Here is a 23,404-nt window from a genome sequence, read left to right as displayed (position 1 = left end):
TGAAATAACAGATATTTCGTACAAATATTTAAAAATAACAATAGCAAAATTATTTGTTATTCAAAAAATCGTGGATTATGCATCTCTACCAATAACCGGTCAGTTCAATTTCAATCCGTTCACAGATTTCTCCTTTTCTGTTATGTTCGAAAGCTTCCATTGGACAGACCGTATCGATTGTTACTTTCCAGTGAAGTCACCACTCCGGTAAATTTCAGTGATATCGTATCGATTGTTAGTCTGTATTGTGATCCAAAACCTGTAATCGAAATACCACCAGTAAGATCGTATCAAGGATTTGAATCACATCCCTCTTTGAAAAGTATTGATCACTTGTATTTGTGACTTTTTGATATTGGTTACGTAATTACCGCTCGTAAAATATTCGTCATCCCTAGTTTGGTCAAGAGAATGCGAAAAGATTGATCGTAAGGAATACGCCAAAATATAATTCATACATCTTTGCAACATTTTCTAAGTCAACAAAAATGCATGCCACCTAGGGATGACGAATACTTCAGAAGCGGTTATTACGTAACCAATATCAAAAAGTCACAAATACCAGGAATCAATACTTTTCAAAGAGGGGTGCTATTCAAATTCTTGATATAATCTTATTGGTGATATTTCGATTACAGGTCTTTGATCACTATAGAAAGTAACAATCGATACGATCTGTCCAATGGAAGTGTAGTGATCGTAGCGCCATCTTTCATCCATGTTATTCTAAAGCGCTACCTATCTACTTTCCCTAATACAATCTATGTTAATACTTCGGCCGGGGAATCCCCGTTTTATGTACACGTGCGCTAAGCAGTGATGTTCCGATAGTTGTTAGTGAAATGAAGAGTTTATTTTTCTAATAGCGATGAAGTGCTTTATACAACACTATGTCTGATATCGATCTCCAAAAACTCTATTATGGATCAATATTCCTAGTTCTCAATACTCATGTGATTTAGTTTATAAAACTCAATACTCTTCAAACACTTACTAAAGCTTTTAATCTACTTTAACTACATCTAATCACATTTACGGACATCTAAAACTACGACACACACAAAACATTACATCAAAACATAAACATTAAAACAGAAGCCCGCGTAGAAGAAGTTGCCAGATACAAGAATGATACAATAAAGTTTCAAAAATAATCTCGTAACCAGTCAGTTTTCTACATCCTCCCACCTTGAGTTGGGAGAGTTGGCAACTCAACAAATCTCAAAGTCACAAATCGAGTCTTTTTGGTCCATGTGCGATTCTTCCAGATCGAGTTTTAACAGTTTCTGAAATGGGACCTTCAGGATCTAATACTTGTGTCTGCGACACTTCATGAGCAGCTGGCTCTTGTTGCACTTTAGGAGTAACTTGCCCTTGCTGCACTTTAGGAGTAACTTGCTCTTGTTGCACTTTAGCTCTGACATCCTTGGCCACATCATAAGTTATCTCCAATGGAAATAGTCGTTGAATCGGTCTTAGTATTTCTCCACGAGCTGTTTTAAGTCTCACGAGTCTGGTAATTCCCTCTTTTCCGGGGATGATTTCTGCTACACGTCCCAAAGTCCAGTTGATACGCTTCTGATTATCGTTTCCTACAAGAACAACATCACCAACAGAAATAATCGACTTATTTTGAAGCTTTGGCCTTTGTATCAATGAGCCTAAATACTCAGACCTGAATCTTTTCCTAAGGACCTTTTGCAAAGCAAGACAATATTTTATCCTTTTATTTAGGCTTTTGTGATCTGCTGCATCACAGTCGGGCACTCCAACTTCTCTAATGTCTTGTAGGAATAAGGATGGTGACAATGGAACAAAATCTGTATCTCTTTCTGAAATATAGGTGAGAGGTCTCGAGTTGATTATCGATTCACAGTCGCAGAGAACCGTGATCATCTCCTCATATGACAAAAAGGCATGACCTAACACCCTCTTTAGTGCATTTTTCATAACTCGAATCAACCTCTCCCACCAACCTCCCCACCAGGATGCAGTAGGGGGATTAAATTTCCATTTAATGCGATTTATTGCTCCGTTCTCAACGATCCGGTTCCAGTCTAAAGAACGGAGCAAATTACTAGCACCAATAAAGTTTGTTCCATTGTCACAGTAGATAACTGAGCATCTACCTCTTCTTGCCACAAATCTGCGCAGGGCCAACAAAAATGTGTCAGTGGAAATGCCTGATAGAAGCTCAAGATGTACAGCTCTGTACACCGCGCATGTGAAAAGACAAACTCAAGTCTTTTTCTCATCTTTCAAGTATAATGGGCCAGCTAAGTCCACACCTACAATTTTGAATACAGCAGTGTCTCTGATTCGATCTTTGGTAATTGGGGCTGGCTCTGCATCTAAATTTTTTCTAGAATGCCTCTTGCAGATAACACATTTTGAGATGATCGATCGCACAGTTTTTCGGCCATTTAAGATCCAAAAATGTTCTCTCAGCAGGTTAAGTAGCATTTGAGTCCCCACATGTCCATGTCTTTTGTGAAAAGAAACTATTAAAAGTTTCACAACATGGTGTTGAGAAGGAAGGACTACAGGTCTTCGAAAAGAATGGCTGTCTTCGCGATACTCAATTTTTGTTCTCAATCTGATGATGCCATCCTCATCTTTGTAAACTCTTAAAGTTTTCAATTTCTCGTCTTTCTCGTTAATGAATGCTTCACTTTGAATGATCTTTATTACTATTTTCTCCGCTTCTTCAAAGTCCTCTGCATCCAGAATATCACATTTTCTCAATTATTTTGGTTTTTTACAGTTTCTAAAAAATCTCAATATCCATCCGATCATACGTACAATTTTCTCATATTGGGAAAAGTAACTATAGTACCAATCACGTTCTTCCGTATTCACGTTTTCGATGGCGTGAGCACTCAAACAGGCAGTCGGGGTAGACACAAGAGTTTTCTTTCGTTCCTTCAGCACTTCATCTTCATTGACTACTGCATCTGAGAATGGCCACTGATCAGCAGGTAAATATAGCCAATCAGGGCCCTCCCACCATTTGGACTGCCCTAGTTTCTTGGCAGAACAACCTCTACTTGGAAGATCGGCAGGATTAAATGAACCAGGCACATGTCTCCAATTTTCTTTGGAAGTCAAAGTTGATTTCCGCAACACGGTTTTGTACGAAGGTACCCCAAGCATCTTCTCTTTTTATCCAAGTTATCACTGTCGTTGAATCGGACCACAAATAGATTTCTTCATGTGGGATCTCTTTTGTTATAGATGAGGCAAGGCGTGCAGTGATTGTAGCCGCCAATAACTCTAGTCTTGCCATAGTGGTCTTCTTTCCCGTTGGGGAAACTCTGGCTTTAGCACTTAACAACTGAACTTTGACACACTCACTCGTCTCAACTCGAAGAAAAGCTACTGCTGCATAAGCATACATGCTCGCATCACTGAAAAAATGCAAGGAACATTTCTCATTCGCATCACCAGTTTTTAATGTCGAGGAATTTGCACCTTTCCGAGATGAAATATGTCTCTCATCCACTTCAGAAACTCTTCTCTAGTATTGGAGTCCACTTCTCCCTCCCAATTCAATTTTCACTCCCAAGTTTTCTGTAGCAGCAGTTTTGGAAACAATGCAACAGGACAAGTTGCACCAATAGGATCGAAGATACGATGAGCTGCAGAAAGAATAGTTTTCTTCGTCACATTCTCTACACAAAGTTCCTTCAGGCTGTTCATATTTATACCCAAAGTATCCAGACCTTTGTCCCACTGTAATCCTAAAACCTTCGTGACAGGAGCGCTTTTATCCTTTAAATATGTGCTTTCTCAGCCTCTTAGTTGAAAACTTCTCTCAACCATGACATTGGTCGCAACCTCAATGAAGAGTTCAAGCTCTTTCTCGTTTGACACACTTGTCACACAATTATCCACATAAAAACTCTGCATTAATAATTTTACCATCCTCTGGATATTTCTTATCTTGATGGTTTAAAACCTCTTGCAAGTGGTGCATAATAACAATTCCACTGTAATCCTAAAACCTTCGTGACAGGAGCGCTTTTATCCTTTAAATATGTGCTTTCTCAGCCTCTTAGTTGAAAACTTCTCTCAACCATGACATTGGTGAGAACCTCAATGAAGAGTTCAAGCTCTTTCTCGTTTGACACACTTGTCACACAATTATCCACATAAAAACTCTGCATTAATAATTTTACCATCCTCTGGATATTTCTTATCTTGATGGTTTAAAACCTCTTGCAAGTGGTGCATAATAACAATTCCAAGCAAAAAGGGACTGCATGACACACCAAAAACAACACGACAATGTCTAAAGTACTTCAATTTACCATCTTCTCCAATCCACAGAAAACGTAAAAAATCTTTATCTGAAGGTGACAGACAAACTTGCAAAAAGGCCTTGCGAATATCAGCAATAACTCCAATTTTTTCCAACCGAAAACGATATAAGATATTTGGTATCAATTCAATCAAATTAACTCCAGTTTCTAAACAGTCATTGAGGCAAGGGACACCTTTCTGTCTGGCGGAAACATCGAATACAGGTCTGATTTTGGTGGTACTATTCTCCTTCAAAACAGGAAGGTGTGGTAAATAATGTGCAGGGAGATTAACCTCGTCTTTAGTCACTTCTTCTATGATATCTTCTTCCAACCACTCTTTAAACACTGCTCCATAGGCTTCGAACAGTCCTTCGGTTTTAAGTCTCTTTACAACTTTGTGTAATCTCTTCTCAGAAAATTCAAAAAATTGTCAGGAAGTGGAAGATGATCTTCAATCCAAGGTAAACTCACAATATACCTATTCTCTATTTTAACTGTGTCTAAGAAATGCTGCCTCGCTGCTTCTTGTAATTCAACCGCCGTCTTCTTTTCAGATGGGTCTGTGATACCAAGAGAGTCAAGAGTCCACAAATCTGTTATGCAAGCACTTGTCGTGAGTATCGAAGTGATTAATAAGCTTGTATTCTCACTATTGGCACGTCCTATAACCGTCCAACCTAGCTTTGTTTCAATTGCAGTGATTCCATTTTTCAGTTGGAGATGGTTTCCGGTAATCAGCTTTCCTGCAACATCAGCTCCTATGAGAATTTCAATCGGACCATCCAAATCTTCTGCCAAATGAATGTTGTAATCTCTAAGTTCTTTAAAATGTGACCATCGTTTTCTAGACAATATTGAGTCACAAATCACTTCCTGTCCGAGCACTTCAAAATGGCAGCTATACTCCTCGGAAACGCTTGACAAATATATCATATATACATCATGTTGGCAGCTTGAGGTATTGGAACCACCGAACAGTGAGTGTTGTAAATACTCTCTCCTTTTGGCCTTGTAATTCATTTCTTCTTCTGCTGTTGCTTTCAGAATATACGACCGCTGAGATCCAGAATCAATGATGGCTCGAGCTTTACGTTTAGTGGTTTCTCCTCTCACAAGAATGGTTAAAGTTTGTAGGAAAACATTGGAAGATTTAGACAAGTTGGCCAGAGCTTCGTCGTGTTGTATCATTGATTCTCGAACTTTAATATCTGTAGGGACAGAGGAAGAATTGGGTTCTGGTGACAATGCTCTACACAAAAATAAATGATGCTTCTTCCCACATAATTGAAAGTTGAACTTGGAACGGCACGTCTTCACTCCATGTCCCTCTCTCAAACACAAGAAACAACAACGGGCCTTCTCTACAGCACTTTGTTTTTCATGCAAAGTCAGTTTAGAAGCTTTTTTACAGTTCCATGAATTATGTTCCTCAGCACAAAAAATGCAAAGCTTCTTCTTATTGAGATTAGAGGCCAAAAGATCAGTTGCTGATGATACTCTTGTTTGAAACTTCTTCTCGTTAGATTCTCGGCGATTGTTGGGAAAGCTTGATTTTTTAGATTGATCAAAACTTTGGGAGGCTAACAAAATTCTCTCTTTTCCCTCCACTTCATCCTGAAGAAAGTCGAAAAGCCGATCTAGCTCATTACTTGGCGTTTTCCTACATGAAGAGGTATCTTTTTTCTCGGTTGTTAAACTATACGTCACCTCCTCACTCACTCATCTATGTGTAGTTCGGAATCGCTCCCAGGCCTTTAAAGTCTCGTCAGGGAGAGAAGATTCAACTAGAGGGAACAACATTGCTGCATATTTATCCTTAATCACACCCAAAGTCTCTAAAGCTCTCAGTTTTGTTTCTAACTGATCATACAGTTTACGTATGTGAATTTTTGCAACTTTTGTTTTAAAAGTACAATAGACAACAGATCTCTCACATAAACCTCGACGAGCAACTCTTCTCTGCCATAGCGTAGCTTTAACTGTTTAACCGCTTTTTCATAATTTTCACCGCCAGGGGGGAAACTTTTAATCAACTCGTCAGCGGGTGAACCTTTCTCCATAGCGTATGCTAAATAAGTATATTTATCATGATGATCAAGGTTGGAATCGTTATCAATTTTTTGAAATTGTCCCCAAAAACACAACCAGTTCTTTATATTTCCATCAAAAGTGGGTAAATTGATTTTAGGATAATGCAATAAATTGTTCGGTGTAGTACTCACCGCTCCGGAAACAGTAGAAGCCGAAGAATGTTCTTTTTTTCTCATCCAAAAGATCATGTAATTTATTTTCTAAAATTCGCCACTTATCAATATAACTCTCGGAAATGTCGATTTCATTATTGATATTTTCCTCAGTCTATTCGGAAGCAAACAATAGTTCTCGAAATTCGTACTCACTCGCTACCATTAGTTTCGCTTTCTCTTCTACAATTTTTAATTTCAAAATTTTATCTTCGATAGTCAACTCATTTTCACAGTTCAAAAAATCACTATGAGCAATCGTAAAGAGTCTCCGATACTGTTTTCGAGAATTTTTTAGTTTCTCCATTACGAAAATATAACAAGCTCAAAAGTTATGACTTACACGAATCGTAGCAGATGTCCTGTCGTGGACGCCAGATGTCGGATATCGATCTCCAAAAACTCTATTATGGATCAATATTCCTAGTTCTCAATACTCATGTGATGTAGTTTATAAAACTCAATACTCTTCAAACACTTACTAAAGCTTTTAATCTACTTTAACTACATCTAATCACATTTACGGACATCTAAAACTACGACACACACAAAACATTACATCAAAACATAAACATTAAAACAGAAGCCCGCGTAGAAGAAGTTGCCAGATACAAGAATGATACAATAAAGTTTCAAAATAATCTCGTAACCAGTCAGTTTTCTACACTCTACATGAACATCACCACAATGGTGACCCGGAAAAGAGATCACGTATAAGTAAACTTCAAAATGTTCAACGCTTGCCATTGCTGTTCTGAGCTGTTTCCGTTTCAAGTTCTCCAACATGGAAGAGAATTCTGCTGTGAAGATGTCTCCATTTAATTTTGGAAACCGATAACTGCCAGTGCAACCAAGTACAACTATTGTGTAGCTAACCTTTCTTCTGAAGCAGCAGCTATAGTTCGCAATGTCATCACTTGTCCTGACAAAGACGATCCTTACAAGCAATTAAAAGTGGAACTTGTAAAAAGATGCGGTGAATCGAAATCTCAAATTAGATGTCTTCTTGCCGGCGAACAGTTAGGTGACCGAAAGCCTACTGATTTACTACGAGTTACGCAAAGGCCTGTCGAAAACCATCAAATTTCAGATACTCTTCTTCTGGAATTATTTTTACAACAACTGCCCCAAACCGTCCAGTCTATACTTCTAGCAATTAGTCCTCTAAATGCCACTAAAGCTGCTGAAATTGAGAATAGAATCATGGAAGCTACGCCACCCGAGGTAAGCAACATTTCAAACTCTAATTCCTGTGCAAATGTAAATAATACCTCTCAGTCCGAATTTCTTGAAGAAATTAAAGCACTTCGCGAAAAAGTTGCTTCTTTACGCCGATCAAGAAGTGCCAGTCGCGGACCGAGAAATAATTCTCGTAAACGACTTTCGCTTTCTCGAATGGTGTTTGTTGGTATCATCGGAAGTACGACTCCAAAACGCATAAATGCATTTCGTCTTGCAATTATCAGCCAAACCACAACAACGGCAAGGAGTAGCAGCGACATACGCCTCGCCCAGTAGTTGTCGTCGCCTTTTTGTTCGCGATAGAAAATCAAATGTAAATTTTTCTCATTGACACTGGCAGTGATTGTAGTTTGATTCCTGCGACTAGAAATGATAAACTGTGTATTCCGATTCAAAAATTCTTTGCAGCAAATGGTTCTATCATAAATGTTTATAAACAAAAGTTATTATCTTTAGATTTAGGTTTAAGGAAACAATTTGTTTATCCTTTTTACGTTTGTGATATTAAAACTGCAATTATTGGTGCAGATTTTCCACATCATTTTAACTTGCAACCTGATTTAAGAAATCGTCGTTTAACCCTCTGAATTCCTTTGCTCTTTGAAACGCAATTCTTCTAAAATCCAAACCTGTCGAAAGCATACAAGATAGAAGTCGAGCTTTTCCCTCCCCTTTCTTGCGGTCAAAAGTTCACTTGCAGCGTGGGGAGAGTACTTGCATCGCCCTATTCCTGTAGTCAAATTACTGCTGAAGAATAAGGGGTTGTATACAAAATTTAATAATACTTTATAATTTCACTTAAAGATTTTCCAGACGTTCCGTTTTCTTTTTTTTACCGCTGTGTTTGATTACAATTTATTAATTACGGAAAGACGCATTTGATGTTGAAGCATAATGTTGAATTAGTATATTTGCATATTCATTAAAATCATTGCTGCATCAAAAAATTTAATCATTCAGGAGTTCCCTCTCCCACATTCTTTTCATTTTAAGAGTTATTGATATAAATAACTCAATGTAAATATTTAAAAATTCTTAAATTTTAAAAAAATAATTTTTATAAATTTACAAAATTTTAAATTAGTTATTTTACACAACAATTGATTGCATTTATTTATTAAAATATAAAGAGAATAATGTTCTAGTGTTGAATACTTATTAAGATATATGTAGATCCATATCTAAGAAATAACTTCATTAAAAATGTAAATTTTCAAAATTGACTAAAATTTAATGATTTAAAAGGATAGAATAGTAAGTAACACAGAGCAAATTATATTTTATGGAAAAAAATATTTTTCTGGTCTATATATCCTTCTGACTCCCAATGCGGCCGAGACGATTGAACATTCAGACATCCACAGAACGGCCGAAATGCCTCCTGTTCGAGAAGGTCACCTAAGGTCATTCGAGAAAGCGAAAACTATCCCAAATCAAAACCTCTCCTTTTCCTTGCAAACGACTCTGCCTACCCACAATAGCTGTTAAATACCAAAATATGAATACTACGGAAAAAATGTCCTATTTTATGAATACAGCAATCAAACTCCGAATTTCTAACCAAAGAGAACGTTTGCTAGCATTTTTTTTTTTAAATTATGATCTTTGATTTAAGCACTACACAAAAGATATAATATCAGCCAATTTTCAAACGATCTGCAAAATTCTTTAAGGAAGGAATATTTCATTTGTTATTTTATAATTAAAACTGCTTCAAGAACTGGTAGGGAGAAGACTGAGCCTCGAAAAAGAATTAATACTATTTTAAACAGAGTTTTCTGAAACAATAAGCATTTTAATTCACTTATTTTTTAAATTTATTATTTTTGAATACTTTCCAATATTTTGCTCTAAAGTAAATCATTTTTGCCACAATGCTAAAAGTTGTAATTTAAAAAAATTGGCATTTATTAATTATTTTTTAAAAATTAAGTTTTTCTAGTTTTTGTTACACTCACAGGATTTCAGAAATGAAAAAAAAAAAAATTGCAAGCTTGGAGTTTAACTTTGTATAATTACAAGACATAGTGCATGCATTCCATTTTTAAATACTTTTTTTTTCAAATGGCTGATGAAGTCCTTAATCCCCTGAAGAAACTACAAAATCGTAAACATATGTTTAAATCCAAATAATAAAGGAATATAATGGATTATATTTGTTACACTATCACCAGTTATCCCCTTACTTTGTGTGAGAATAAGACCTATTCCAATCCTAAGATCCTGTTAATAACAAATAAAACCGTGAAGTGTAGCATGGGTCATTTTGCTGTAATTAATTTTATTTTATGAAAAATTCATTTCTACTGCTGAATAGGACTGTTGCTTAATTTGAACGTTTATCACTTAATACTAAAAAAAGAGATCGGCAGCTATTGGCCCAACAAATAAAGACAGATATCTAATATTAACACTATATAGAATGGAGTACATTATTGTATTTATATTTTAAAAAGCTCTAATTGGCTGTTGTAATTAACCCTTCTGAGAAAAGTGTTCGAGAATCATTTTTAAAATACGTTGCATTTTCAATATAATTTTTATTAAAGTACTAAATCGTTACATATTATTTTTTTTACATTTATAAAATGAAAATTAGTTGAAACTTTTCAAAAATTCTTGATTAGTTATATTTTATATATTATAAATATGATACTAATTATCAACAAAACAGTTCTGACATAAGCAGATCTTACAGATTGTACATTCCGACGAACTTTCAGTTGAATGTCCTGCAGCAGTTTTCAAACTTAACTTTCTGCAACGTACACAAGTTCTCTTACGGCTATCAATTTTTCTTTTCTTATGGCTGTGCGATTAAAATCAGAATGAGCCCTTTTTGAGACATCCTTCCTCTCCAAGTTCTTCAATGAGTTCTAACTTGAAATCATTAAGTTGATAAATTCGTTTTGTTGGAGGAAAATTCGTTGCTTTCATTAAAATAAAAGCGTTATCAACAGCTATATCGAGGAGAAACGAAAATATGTACCACCACCATTTCGATGATTTTCTCGCAACAGAAAAATATCTTCTGCATTGATCGGCTAAATCCACACCTCCCATGTTTCTGTTATATTGTGCGAAAACAACTGGGCATTGAACTGACAATTTTTCTGCTCCTTTTCTCCTATACACCTCGCAAGTTTCATTTTTCGAATTGGTTGAAATGATAGAAATTTGTTTTTTATCTAACCAACTGGTACGCAGCAAATTTGGAGCATCTTTGCATTGAAATGTGGAAATTGTATGGATTTCTTTTAATTTCTGAGGGTAAATTTTTTCTATTAGGCATTACAGTTCCACAAGCAAAAATTCCAATTATGTAAATCCAGCAATAAATTTACACTTGAGAAAAAGTGGTCGAAATATATTGTATGGTTTTTATTCTCTAACCCTTTTGTAAGGTGCATACTACGTCGTATCCCAAACCATTCTTTGTTCTCGGAGTGTTGTCGGATTTTCCGCAATACATTTCAAAATTCAAGGTATATCCGAAGTGTGAAGTGCATAGCATCCATATTTTTATTCCTCGTTTTGTTGGCTTCAGAGGCATGTATTGAATGATTCCTAAACGACCTTTAAATTTCACAAGCGCTTCATCTATTGAAACTTCTGCTGTTGGCTTAAAAAGTTCCGTAAACTTTTCCTGGAGATACTTTTGCAGTGGCTCTACTTTCTGAGAGAAAGTGAAACTACTTTCATTCTTCTTTACTTCTGATTCCCTATCCGATATATGAAAATAGTGTTTAATTTTTAGAAACCTGTGCTTCCCCATCATACTTTTCACCCTCTCATTTCCAAGGCTTGCTGTTTTCGCCCAGTAATCAGTTAATCTCGGCATCTTCACTAAGGTTTCTACGAACAAGATTATAAAAATTGCCTAAATTTCTTTTGTGCTTGCGATTGGATACCAAGATTTGTCTTCATATTCTCGCTGCTTTGCACAGAATTCCGATACTTATTTGTATTCAATCGCATTTTTTCACAGATTTCATCAGTCAAATACAATTTTAAATATTGTAAAGCTGATGAACCCTTCGGTAAATTATGGATTGGGCCTGAGAGTTGGTCAAATTTCGGAATGGAAATATTTTTGTTTTCAATCGGATTTCAGTTCCATTCAATTATCCGTCTCGAGCTATCATTTTCAAAACTTCAATATCGTCTTCGCTATCAGAATCATTTTCTAACAGAGCAGAAATATTTTCTTCTTAAAAAGAGTTTGAAGTGTCAAATTCAGCATCTTCATCATCACTTATATCTAAATCAGATTCATCCGTATCTTCAAACAGTATTTTATTAATTTCTTCTTGAGTTAAAACTTTCCGATATCCCGGCATTTTAGCAAGAGGTTTTAGTTGCTGGCGAGCAGAAAGCGTACTGTAAATTAAGCATTTACCCTCAAACACTTTCTGGAGACAACAATCAGCAGTGACAGCGGGAACGGAAGCAACCCCTGTTAAAAAGACAAAATCGCCCCTCACCGTTTTACGACCCTGCTGAGAAAGGGGGAAGAAAATAACAGGTGGCATTTCGGCCGCTCGGCCGTTCAGTGGATGTCTCAATATTCAGCCGTCTCGGCCACATTGGGAGCCAGAAGATTAAATGATATGTGTACACATAAAAATTCTTTTGTTATTCCTAATAATACTGATGTTCATTCTGTAAAATCTGTATTCTGTAATGATGATTTTTCAAAGTTATTGAATGATTTTCCTAATATTGTTAAAGCTCCATATGCAAACCGAACTGTAAAACATTCTATTATGCACCATATTGAAACTTTTGGTTCTCCTGTTTATGCAAAACCTCGTAGGCTAGCACCCGATCGCTTAAAAATCGCTAAAATGGAATTTCAGCATATGTTGGATTTACGCCAAATGCGGCCATCCAACAGCAATTATGCCTCTCCTCTACATATGGTTCCGAAAAAAAGAAGTGACGATTGGCGTCCTGTTGGTGATTTTAGAGCTCTTAATGCTCCGACCAAAAAGAACAAATATCCTATTTCCAGTGCTTAGGACTTGGAACTTCATGGAACCACAATTTTTTCTCATATTGATTTAGTAAAAGCTTTTCATCAAATTCCGATTGCTCCCGAGGACGTTCATAAAACTGCTATTTGTACACCGTTCGGACTCTTCGCGAGCACTCGGATGCAGTTTGGTTTGTGCAATGCATTTAGTACCATTCAGAGATTTATTGATGAAATTACTAGAGATTTAGTTGGTGTGTATGCTTTTATTGACAATTTATTAATTGCTTCAAAATAAATTGAAGAGCATATGCAATATCTTAGAGCTCACTTTTCAAAATTAGACCATTTTGGACTTAAAATTAAAGCTTCTAAGTGTACATTTGATGTTCCTAGCCTAGAGTTTTTAGGATTTAAAGTTTCCAAAGAAGGTATTTCTCCTAATTCCTGATCGAGTTAATGCAATTCAAAAATTCCCACGACCCACTACTCTTACTCAATTTCGTAGAGTTTTGGGCATGTTTAATTTTTACCGCAAATTTCTTCCCAAGGCAGCTCACATATTATCACCTTTGATTAAATTTCTTGAAGGCCATACTAACAAAAAGAAACCACCACGGCCAGCAAAAAAATCTGAAACTACTCTGCAATGGTCTGAGGAAGCTGACAAGGCATTTTCTAATGCTAAGAAAGCTCTTGCCGAAGCTACCCTACTCAAACATCCAATTCTTGGAGCTCCTTTAAGTCTGGACTGATGCATCCTTATTTGCTATTGGAAGCTCTTTAAATCAACTTTCAAATGGAATTTGAGAACCCATTGCATTTTTCTCAATAAAAATTTCTAAAAGTCAAACTAATTGGTCAACATACGACAGAGAACTTCTTGCTATTTATGATTCCATAAAAAAATTTCAACACATGCTTGAAGGTAGGGAATTTTCAATCTATACTGATCAAAGACCCCTTACTGAAGCCTTTAAGCAAAAGCCGGATAAATGCTCACCTCGTCAACTGAGACATTTAGACTTCATATCCCAATTTTCTACCGATATTCGTTAAGTCAAGAACATTGTTGCAGATGCATTGTCTCGCATTGAAATCGATTCAATTTCAAAAAAGAATTAAAGTTTCATGACATCTCACTTGCACAGTTAAATGATTTTGAACTTAAAGAATATCTGAATTCTTCAAATTGTAAAATAGAAAAGCAATATTTTCCCTTAGAGGATGTAACCTTGTATTGTGACTTATCTACTAATTCACCTCGTCCAAATTCTTTTCGTTCAATAGTTTTTGAAAATATTCACAATCTTTCTCATCCTGGCATTCGAGCAACAAGAAAGCTGATTACTAAACGTTATTTTTGGCCAAACATGAGTTCATTTATTAAAAATTCTGTTCAATCTTGTCATAATTGCCAACATTCTAAAATTCAAAGACATACAAAATCTCCTATAGGCACTTTCGCTTTGCCAGATGCTCGATTTGCCCATATAAATATCGATTTCATAGGACAACTCCCACTATCTGATGGTTATAAATATTGTATGACAATAGTTGACCGATTTACCAGATGACCGGAAGCTATTTCTACTTCAGATATAACTGCTGAAACAACATGTAAAGCCCTAATTCATAATTGGATATCTCGTTTCGGTTGTCCAGTAACTAACTACAGATCAATGTAAAAATTTTGATTCACATCTATTTAGACATTTGAATAATATTTTGGGTACAAATCGAATCCGCACAACGTCCGACCATCCCCAATCCAATGGACTTGTAGAACGTTTCCACAGGGATCTTAAGAGTTCTATTATAGCCCATTGTCAACCAAACTGGACAGAAACTATTCCCATAGTTTTACTCGGAATTCGATCTGCAATTAAACCGGGCATAAATGCCACATGTGCTGAATTTGTCCTTGGTACAACCCGCAGATTGCCTTCTGACATTTTAACCTCAAAAGTAGATCCATCAGTAGCAACAGATACTTATGTATCAAAATTCAAAGCACTATTGCAATCTATAAATCCTATCTACGTCTAGACACTCGGTTAAGCCTATTTATATTCATCTATCCTTAAGTACTTGCTCTCCTGTATTTTTGAGAGTGGACAGTGTTAAACCTCCTCTTTCACCTCCTTACACTGGTCCACACCCTGTAATCAGCAGGAAAGATAAAACTTTTGTATTAAAAATTAATAATAAAAATGTCACAGTTTCCATAAACCGTCTCAAACCTGCATATGTATTGACAAGATCTAATGACTCGTTACCTTCTATACCTGCATCTATTCATAAAACTCAAGGTGAATTTTCTTCTAAAAATGAACAATTGCCGACAAAACCAACTACCACTCGTAGTGGACGTCATGTCCATTTTCCAACGAGATTAATTACCGAGATATAAATTGTCGTGTATATATATATTGTAACTGTAATTTTATGTATTTCATATATTTCATCTATTTACATCAATTTCCATTTACCATTTGAAATCATTATCGTATATTATACTTATTGTATTATGTGATGTTTTATTTTTATGTGCGTATTATTATCACATTTGTCGTTCTCCTTGTTCACTAGGGGGATACTCATGTAGTGATCGTAGCGCCACCTTTCATTTATGGTATTCTAAAGCGCTACCTATCTACTTTCCCTAATACTACCTATCTACTTCCCTAATCTATGTTAATACTTCGGCTGGGGAATCCCCATTCTATGTATACGTGCGCTAAGCAGTGATGTTCCGATAGTTGTTAGTGAAATAAAGAGTTTATTTTTCTAATAGCGATGAAGTGCTTTATACAACACTCTACATGAACATCACCAGAGAAGCTCTCGAACACTAATTCAATCATGTATAGGGAATGTCCCTCACACACTGATGCACGTTCCAGGAACAGACCTCCCACAAATAATTGTGGCGGGTGGCGGGGCCTATTGATCACATGCAGAGAGCTTCCCATTTCGCCAAGAGTCGTATCCAAACTCTCCCAATCCTATCGCATGATAATGACCATTGCTAAAAGCAATAAGCGGCTTGTCTCATTGTACGAAAACAAGATTTCTTTTGTATTCAAATCTCCACAGAAAAATATTTATTCGTTTTTTTTTAAACAAGTTTTTGTAGATATTCAATGCTGCAAATAAATTTCATGTGCGATATCCTTAAATTGATATATGAAAGCCATAATTATTATTTTCCATGATTGAAACGATTTCATATTCGCATAATTAAATTTTCTGTGCCTGGTTGCATGAGAATTCTACTACTCTGAATGATTGCCCAATTTTTTAAAAACTGATTTATTTTTAAAAGAACTTGAAAATAAACCTTAAAAGTGATACTTTAAGTAAATTGCCAAAGATAAATTTCCCTTCATGGATTTTTAAAAACATCTTGGGTGGTGCACAGAAATTTAAAAAAAAAATATTTACATTTGAATAATGTATAACAGAAAATCTAACATCACATATATATCAATACATTTGTTTATATATCATCAATATTATGGTTGGCAATGTGGTAAAGAAAAAAGGCTTCGTTTATTAAAATTTCGTAGATTTCAGAATTTAACGGGAAAATAATAACGTTCGTATTAAAAATATTTATTTATTTATTCTTTTTGCAATAAATTGATTTTCTTTAAAATATTTTTAATTGAAATGAAGTTAAATAAACTACCACTTTAACATAAAATTCCTGCTTTCTTGTTCCCTTCTACAAAGTGTTCTACAGGTATATAAAAGAGAAATGAAATCATTAGACTTAATTTGCAAAAAAAAATATTTCAGGAAAGTACCAGTAATGTTTACCGAGTCTCAATCTAAACTTAAGATTGAAAAAAATCGAATCGAAATTTCCGAAAGTAAAGGAAGATAAATTGCTGAAAAAGAGTTGCAACCAGCCTTTCGACTGCCAGTCATGTATATTCTAGATTGCATGGTCTACATATTATTTTTATTGAAATTGTATTTTATTTTTTCAGATAAAGTTTTAATAAAAGAGACGTATGTAAACTATATTAAAAAATCATAAACTCCATTAATTGTAAAATATTGATTATCAGAACTAAAATACCTTCAAATTCTTATATATTAAAATAAATGCTGCATTTTAAAAAAAAGGTCTCTTGTAAAATTTTTAGCTATGTTTAACAGAAAATGTTTTACAAATCGATATTGTGTAGGACATAGCTAAATGCGGTGTCTCACAAAACTGTATACTTTTAGGAATGAAAAAAATAACAGCAACATTATTTTGCTAATATAAATATTAAAGATTATAAAAGTCTCCTCTTATCGTTGTGTATTTTACCCTTTGACAAGGTAATATAATTGGGATCTCAATGCATTTACATAAAAAGAACCATCTTCTAAGGGATTCCCTCCCCCCCCTATTTTATAGCGGTATTCGTAAAAATGGTTTATCTTTTTCATTAAGAGTGTAAAAATCTAGCTGAGCTTACAAGATACTTTTATATGATCCGCATAGCACATAAAATTACCCCAATTTAATATATAAATTAAATAATATAATTATTTCCCATATTTGGTTCTTTTATAATATTAAGAAAACTTTAAAAAATCCGTTGAGTTAAATTGTACGTTAATATTGTCTATATTTGTTGTTCCTATGCATATTACTAAAAATTGAAAGCTATTCAAACAAAAATAATCAGTCAATTTCATTTAACTTAACTTAACAACAGAAAAAGAGTATTATCTAAAATATTCCTACCCCTCAAATATCCGATTCAGTCAGTGTCAATAAATGATTAATAAAAAAGTTAATAGGAAAAAAAGAGGGTTTTTTTTTTCACTACAAAAAGCTAAAATCCTTTTATCTCAAACACAAAATAAATTAAATTTTTCCTGATGGCTATCGTAAAAAGCACAAAATATCGAGTTATTATTTTTTTTTTGTTGTTTATTATTATTTTACCGGCAAATGTTTTTTTTAATCGGCTGAACGTTTTCCAACGAGTTAAATCCTTCTGAGTTCCCACAGAATTAATTGACGAAACGGCATATCAATGATTATTAATAATCAATCACTATCAAGAGATTTGGAATTCCATAGAGAAAATCTGTTGAAAACCTGAAATCGTCTCAGACGATTGTGACATGAGTGAAGGCGCTATAGTTGCAATCAAATTTTCACGTCCTATAATTTTTGGTCCCGTTTAAGCGAAGATGTGAATTTTCAAGCATATGAATTATTTCTAAAACTTCGTACTTAAAACTTTAAAGGATATTCAAAATGAAGGGAGGGGGAATAAAACTTCTTTTATACAAAAATGTCGCATTAGGATTTTGCATATTAATACAAATTTTGAGAGAATAAAAACAAAACAATGGGTTTGGTTGCTTTTATGATAAGTTAGATTCATAAGACATTTGGAAATTATTTTGTGCAAATGGAATGCTTTGAAATGTTACATTCTAAACTTATCGCCGATAAAAATTTAAAAATATTTCATAACGAAAATAAAATTTATAATGTAATGAATGCAATGATTTAAAATGAGATAATTTCGTACCGATTTAAAAAACTGTATACCTGAAACATAATTACTGAGCGAATATAAAATTTTCTAAAAATTTTTGAGAATTGCACTTCTAAAAAAAGGTTGGGGGAATTTGTCTCAAATTGACTAATCTCAACATGAAATTTATAATAATGGACACTGCTACTCTAAAAAAAAGTAAAGGTAATTTTGTTTGGCGACCACGTCAATTCTTTAACGATTATAGATTCCAGACTTTAACTATTATAGATAAGGCTATTTCATTTTGAGACTTATTTATTAATTGAGAGCATTTGAAAAACATTCAGAGATTTAGAGCAAAAATTTCGAAGTATTCTTAAATATTAAAAAAGTGCATATATGTATATTTTTTTTATTTCATATTGTTACGAGCCTGCGATGCGGCTTCCCATCATAGTGGGTTCCATAGGAGGTCCCAGAGCTTGGCGACAAACTTGGCGACCATTTGCCTACTTGGCGACGAATTTGGCGACTTTGGCGCCAAAATGGATTATACCCGAAACATCGAGAATTTTCCCGATCCGTCCAGCAGGAACGGAGATACGCCTCGAACGTTCCTGATTGGTTGAGAGGCTTCTAGCCCCGCCTCCTGAGACCTATAAAAGGAGCAGCAGGGTCGAATGGTGAACCAGTGGTGAATAGAGTAGTCGGAAACGACGCAAAAGAACTGGCCTTCCAGAGATAAGCGGAGCAGCGACGGAGTGAAGCTAGCGCTGAACTAAGAACTGTGTTCTACTGTCTGCAGTAGAGTCTGTTGTATGCTGCACGTCTCGGCTGAAGATAATCGTCTTCTGTGCTGTATATAGTTGTCGTCTTTGTGCTGTCCTGTGTGTCTTCGTGTAAATAAACGTCGTTGTTTTATTTTCTACTGCCGCCTGGTGATTGAGAGTTCTTCACACCATATAACCGCCACTATCCAAACGAACCCCGGGAAAATTTCGTAACAATATGTTATGAATATATATTTTATTTAATGTATTTATTATATATGAATAAAAATACTGTTTTAAATATGACAACCCTTTTGCTCGCACACCCATGTATGTGTTTAATTCTTAGCTTTCTTATGTGCACAAACATGTCCGCTCAAAATTGTTTGCATACGAGATAGTTTTGGAGAAAAACTGAAATTATTTCTTAAATTAAATGAATTTTATTTTTGGAGAATCCATGCCTTCTTAAATGGCACAGGAAAAAACTGTTTAAATCAATTTTCTTCAAAACGTATAATTTAAAATGTAAAAGTATTAAAGTATCATTTCAAATGAAATTTCATCGGTACTTTTTCCCCGATGTTTTCCGAAGTGTGTTAAATATGAAACAACGCAACGTTCAAAATGCCTACTGATTGAAATCGGCGCATGGGTAAAAGGTTTAAGGAAAATCAGCAGATATTTTGTGCTTGGGAGGTCCGTCCTTTATTCGCCCTCTTCTTGAGTTTATTCAGCCTTTTACGACTCGACTTCAAGGAAAAAACAATATCTGGAAAAGAAGATCACTATCTTTCATTGAAATAAGCATTACTAAACATATATGGAGACTTGAATATGTTTTTTTTCTACACCACTCTTTTTGTTAATTGCAGTTTTATTTTGCTTTCGGCTTCTTACATCTTTTCAGGCTTTTGTTTCAAATAAACAATTGTAATCAGAATAATTTCATTTTATTGTTCACAAAATTTTAAGTTGATAATTTTTTAAGAATCTCTTTTGAAAACCGCTGGCGAATATTTTTCATTCCCTAACGATTGCGAGTATAGTAGATTTCAATTCAAAATGTTCTGAAAATATAATTTAGCTGACTTAATGTTAAAAAAAAAGCTAAAATGCAAAATCGCTAGAGATTATACGATTTTATGCAAAAAAAAAAAAAAAAAAAAGTTAATGAAACATTTTTAAAAAATGTGGTTAAATGATATTTGAATGGACACTAGGGATTTTTTTTTTATTTGCTGGAAAACTTCATTCCAAGTAGTGATAATATTAAATTTGTCGCTTATTGTATAATAAATACCATTTGTTACAATTTGAATTTTAATGCAGTTGTACATCGTATAAGATTCCGACTTTAATTTGATTTTACAATAAAATAATAACTGTCTCTTCTTTCTATTTATGAACACAAACGAATATATACATTTAATGGCAATGCAGCAGTAAATTTAACCCACAGGAAAAATTGTGAAAAAGTTCAAACACTAAGTCTTTCTACGATAAACTTGCAGAATAGTGAAGTAGAATAAGATTATTAATGAAAAAAAAATTTGAAAAATTTTAATACAGTAAAAATTTTATTTTTCTGGAAGTTACGAGAAGCAAACTTAGTATTCACAGCATTTTAGTAAATACTATGAAGAAATGTGGTAAAATAAAAATGCAGAGTAAATAACTAAGATTTTAATTCAATAATGGTTATAAAATATTCCAATATTATTTTTTCGATACTAGGAAATCAAATCACTTCTACTTATTCGTAAAAATGCGCGCGCGGGCGCGCATACACACACAAGAAAAAAAACGAATACAAATATTTTAATAGCAGAATAAGAACTAAAGTCACCCCATATAAAAATTATACAAATTTTTTGTTTGTTTCAGGAATAAAATCTTTCTTCTTAATTTCGAGAAATAATTTTACAATTCAATGTTATAAAGAAGTTTTCATAAGTTTAAACATTTTTAAAAAAAATTCAAGGGATCAGGCACATTTAATTTGTAACAATTAGACCCTTATCAAAGCAAAAATTATAAACTTTTTTTTTACGTAAGTTTTATGCAGTGTTATATGAAACAATTAAAAAACGATTACCAATTTCCACACAGGTTTGCTGCTTTTTGAAACTACAAGGCAATTTCAATTTTTCTCAAATATCGAAAAAAAGAAGGGTCTATTCTTCTCTAAAAGCGAAAATTCGACGCGATAAGCAACCGGTGTCCTGACACAGCTTACGGCTACATTCCTACTGGGCGGAAAATCTGCAGAAGGGGAAAGCAATATCTTCGCCCAATTTGTGACAATTAGAAGTAGTAAACAATGTAGCAAATGTTAAACAATATAGGAAATGGAGAAATTCAATTTTAGAAGGATCGTATTTTAGAGCAATGCATAAATATATTACGTCATCCATCCTTAAAAATCAGATTTAAAACAAACATTTTAGATTAAAAAAAGTTACAATTTATCAAAATACTTTAAAGAATACAAAAAGCCTATAAAATGAATATAAAATTAGTTATGCTTAGAATAATCCATTCATCTACCGATTCTTTCCAATTGTATAGAAGAAATGAATTTAGAACGATCTATGAAATCACATCCATAAAAGTATGTATTTTGTATGAGAAATATTTACACAATATTTTTTTCAAAATATATTTAACAAAAAAATAATATTACACCTCTTTGTTGTATAATACGAGGAAAATAATCAACTTTCAAAAAAGAAATTTTCTTTTCACTTTGTTAATATAAAATTGATCATTCTCGGGTTAATGCACCGTGAAACCTCACGACAAACACTAGAGAATGATTCGCTTTCAAAAACAACAGAAATAAGATAGAACTATCAAAAACTGCCACAACAAATTCAAGTAAAATGAAACTCAAGTTTCCTCAGCATTGATATTTTTACCTTGAAATACTGAAAAATGTATTGAAAAATAAAATATTTTATTCATAATGCTTAAAAATTAATATGCGATCGATCATTCTTTGTTGAATGAACCAAAAGGACATCGAAGGAATTAGTCGATTTCAATTTTATGTACGATATTAATGTAAAATCTTAAAGTCGCAATAGGCAAATATGTTGTAAGTGGAAAAGGAATAAAAAGAGTCGTGGATTTCCTTCAACCTAAAACCGCAAAGCAGCAACTCCCTGTAATGACGTTAAGCGGCGGTCTAACACCTGCCACCTCACGGATTTGGTCATAAATCCCACATCCCACCCACTGGGGGACCACACTCCCCTGTCGCCCGTGGTGCGCCTGTAGCTTCCCACAAAATGTCGGTAGATGGATAAACATCAAAGAGCCGGAAAATCTGTTTAGGCTATGGGGGGGAGGGAATCAAAGAAACTGAGGGTTTTGAGCGGTCGAAAGGGGAACGCGTGCCGTCTGAAGATTTCTCTGGTCGTGGGTCCGCTGCCACAGGCGGGGGTGGCACCACGAAGGAAGGGTGACAGTTTTATGACCACATCTGTGAAGATCCTCTGGTCGTTGGACCGCGGTTTAAACTTTAGCGGCCCGAGTCTACACTTCTGAAAGAAAAGGGGTATCGCCTGATTCCCGACCCTGCAGAGGGAGGAAAGGAAAAAATGCCAGAAACACAAAACATTCTTTTGTGTCCTCAGGATATGTATTCTCCCCTCCCCTTCATGAGAATAAAGGGAACAGGAGAAATCTGAATAAGTTGAAAAGTGAAAGGACCGGTTATTCTTGGAATTATCCTATCACTGAAACTGGAGTTATTCCCAGGAAAGTGTGAAATCACCGCTCCACTTAATGGTATTTGTGAACTTGACTTCCGATATTCGCATTAAACAATGCACTATCTTATAAAGATCATTTCTAATTGCCTGTGACACGACTTTCTAATTGCATTCATTTTATACTCTGCAGGTGACATCTATTGGCAGAATACAGAATTGAATTGAACATTTTAAAGAAATGAATTTTAAAAAAGTAAACTTTTTTTTGGAAAATGCTTTATTCCAATAAATACATTAAATAAATAGTTTTGCAAAAAAATCAAAAAGTAAACTGAAATAGATAAATTAATTCAATCACACATTACTCAAATTAGTAAATTAAGTATTAAATATAAAATTTATTAATTGTAATTAATACTAATTAATTTTTAATTAATATGATTGAAATAACAGACATCTGGAACAAATATTTAAAAATAACAAAATTATTTGTTATTCAAAAAATCGTGGATTATGCATCCCTAGCCATGATATGCCAAATTTAAGTCTTTAGCTTTTAATATTAACATTTTCAGAAGATACTGGCTTTTTAATTTATTGAAATTATTACAAGATGGTTTATTGTTATACATCATTAAGGAATAGAACTT

The 23,404-nt window shown here is 34.2% G+C and overlaps 3 protein-coding genes across 3 annotated transcripts; 1 reads left to right on the top strand and 2 right to left on the bottom strand.

Moving 5' to 3' along the window:
* Nucleotides 1-1,227: 1,227 nt before the first annotated feature.
* On the bottom strand, nt 1,228-1,896 carry LOC129958459 (uncharacterized). Its single transcript, XM_056070953.1, has one exon. It carries the CDS (start codon nt 1,894-1,896, stop codon nt 1,228-1,230), a length of 669 nt encoding a protein of 222 aa, XP_055926928.1.
* A 1,659-nt stretch (nt 1,897-3,555) lies between these two features.
* LOC129958458 (uncharacterized) lies at nt 3,556-6,364 on the bottom strand. The gene is made up of 4 exons (XM_056070952.1): nt 6,239-6,364; nt 4,776-5,918; nt 4,369-4,710; nt 3,556-3,747 (listed from the first exon to the last, which is right to left on the bottom strand). The coding sequence occupies exons 1-4, from the start codon at nt 6,362-6,364 to the stop codon at nt 3,556-3,558; spliced, it is 1,803 nt and encodes a 600-aa protein (XP_055926927.1).
* Nucleotides 6,365-6,394: 30 nt separating this feature from the next.
* LOC129958457 (uncharacterized) lies at nt 6,395-8,065 on the top strand. Its single transcript, XM_056070951.1, has 2 exons — nt 6,395-6,473; nt 7,419-8,065. Exons 1-2 carry the CDS (start codon nt 6,395-6,397, stop codon nt 8,063-8,065), a joined length of 726 nt encoding a protein of 241 aa, XP_055926926.1.
* Nucleotides 8,066-23,404: the final 15,339 nt, after the last annotated feature.

Source organism: Argiope bruennichi, chromosome X1, assembly GCF_947563725.1.
Source record: "Argiope bruennichi chromosome X1, qqArgBrue1.1, whole genome shotgun sequence".
NCBI lineage: Eukaryota > Metazoa > Arthropoda > Arachnida > Araneae > Araneidae > Argiope > Argiope bruennichi.
The sequence above is the reverse complement of the archived record's forward strand: the minus strand, read 5'-3'. Positions and strand labels throughout refer to the sequence as shown.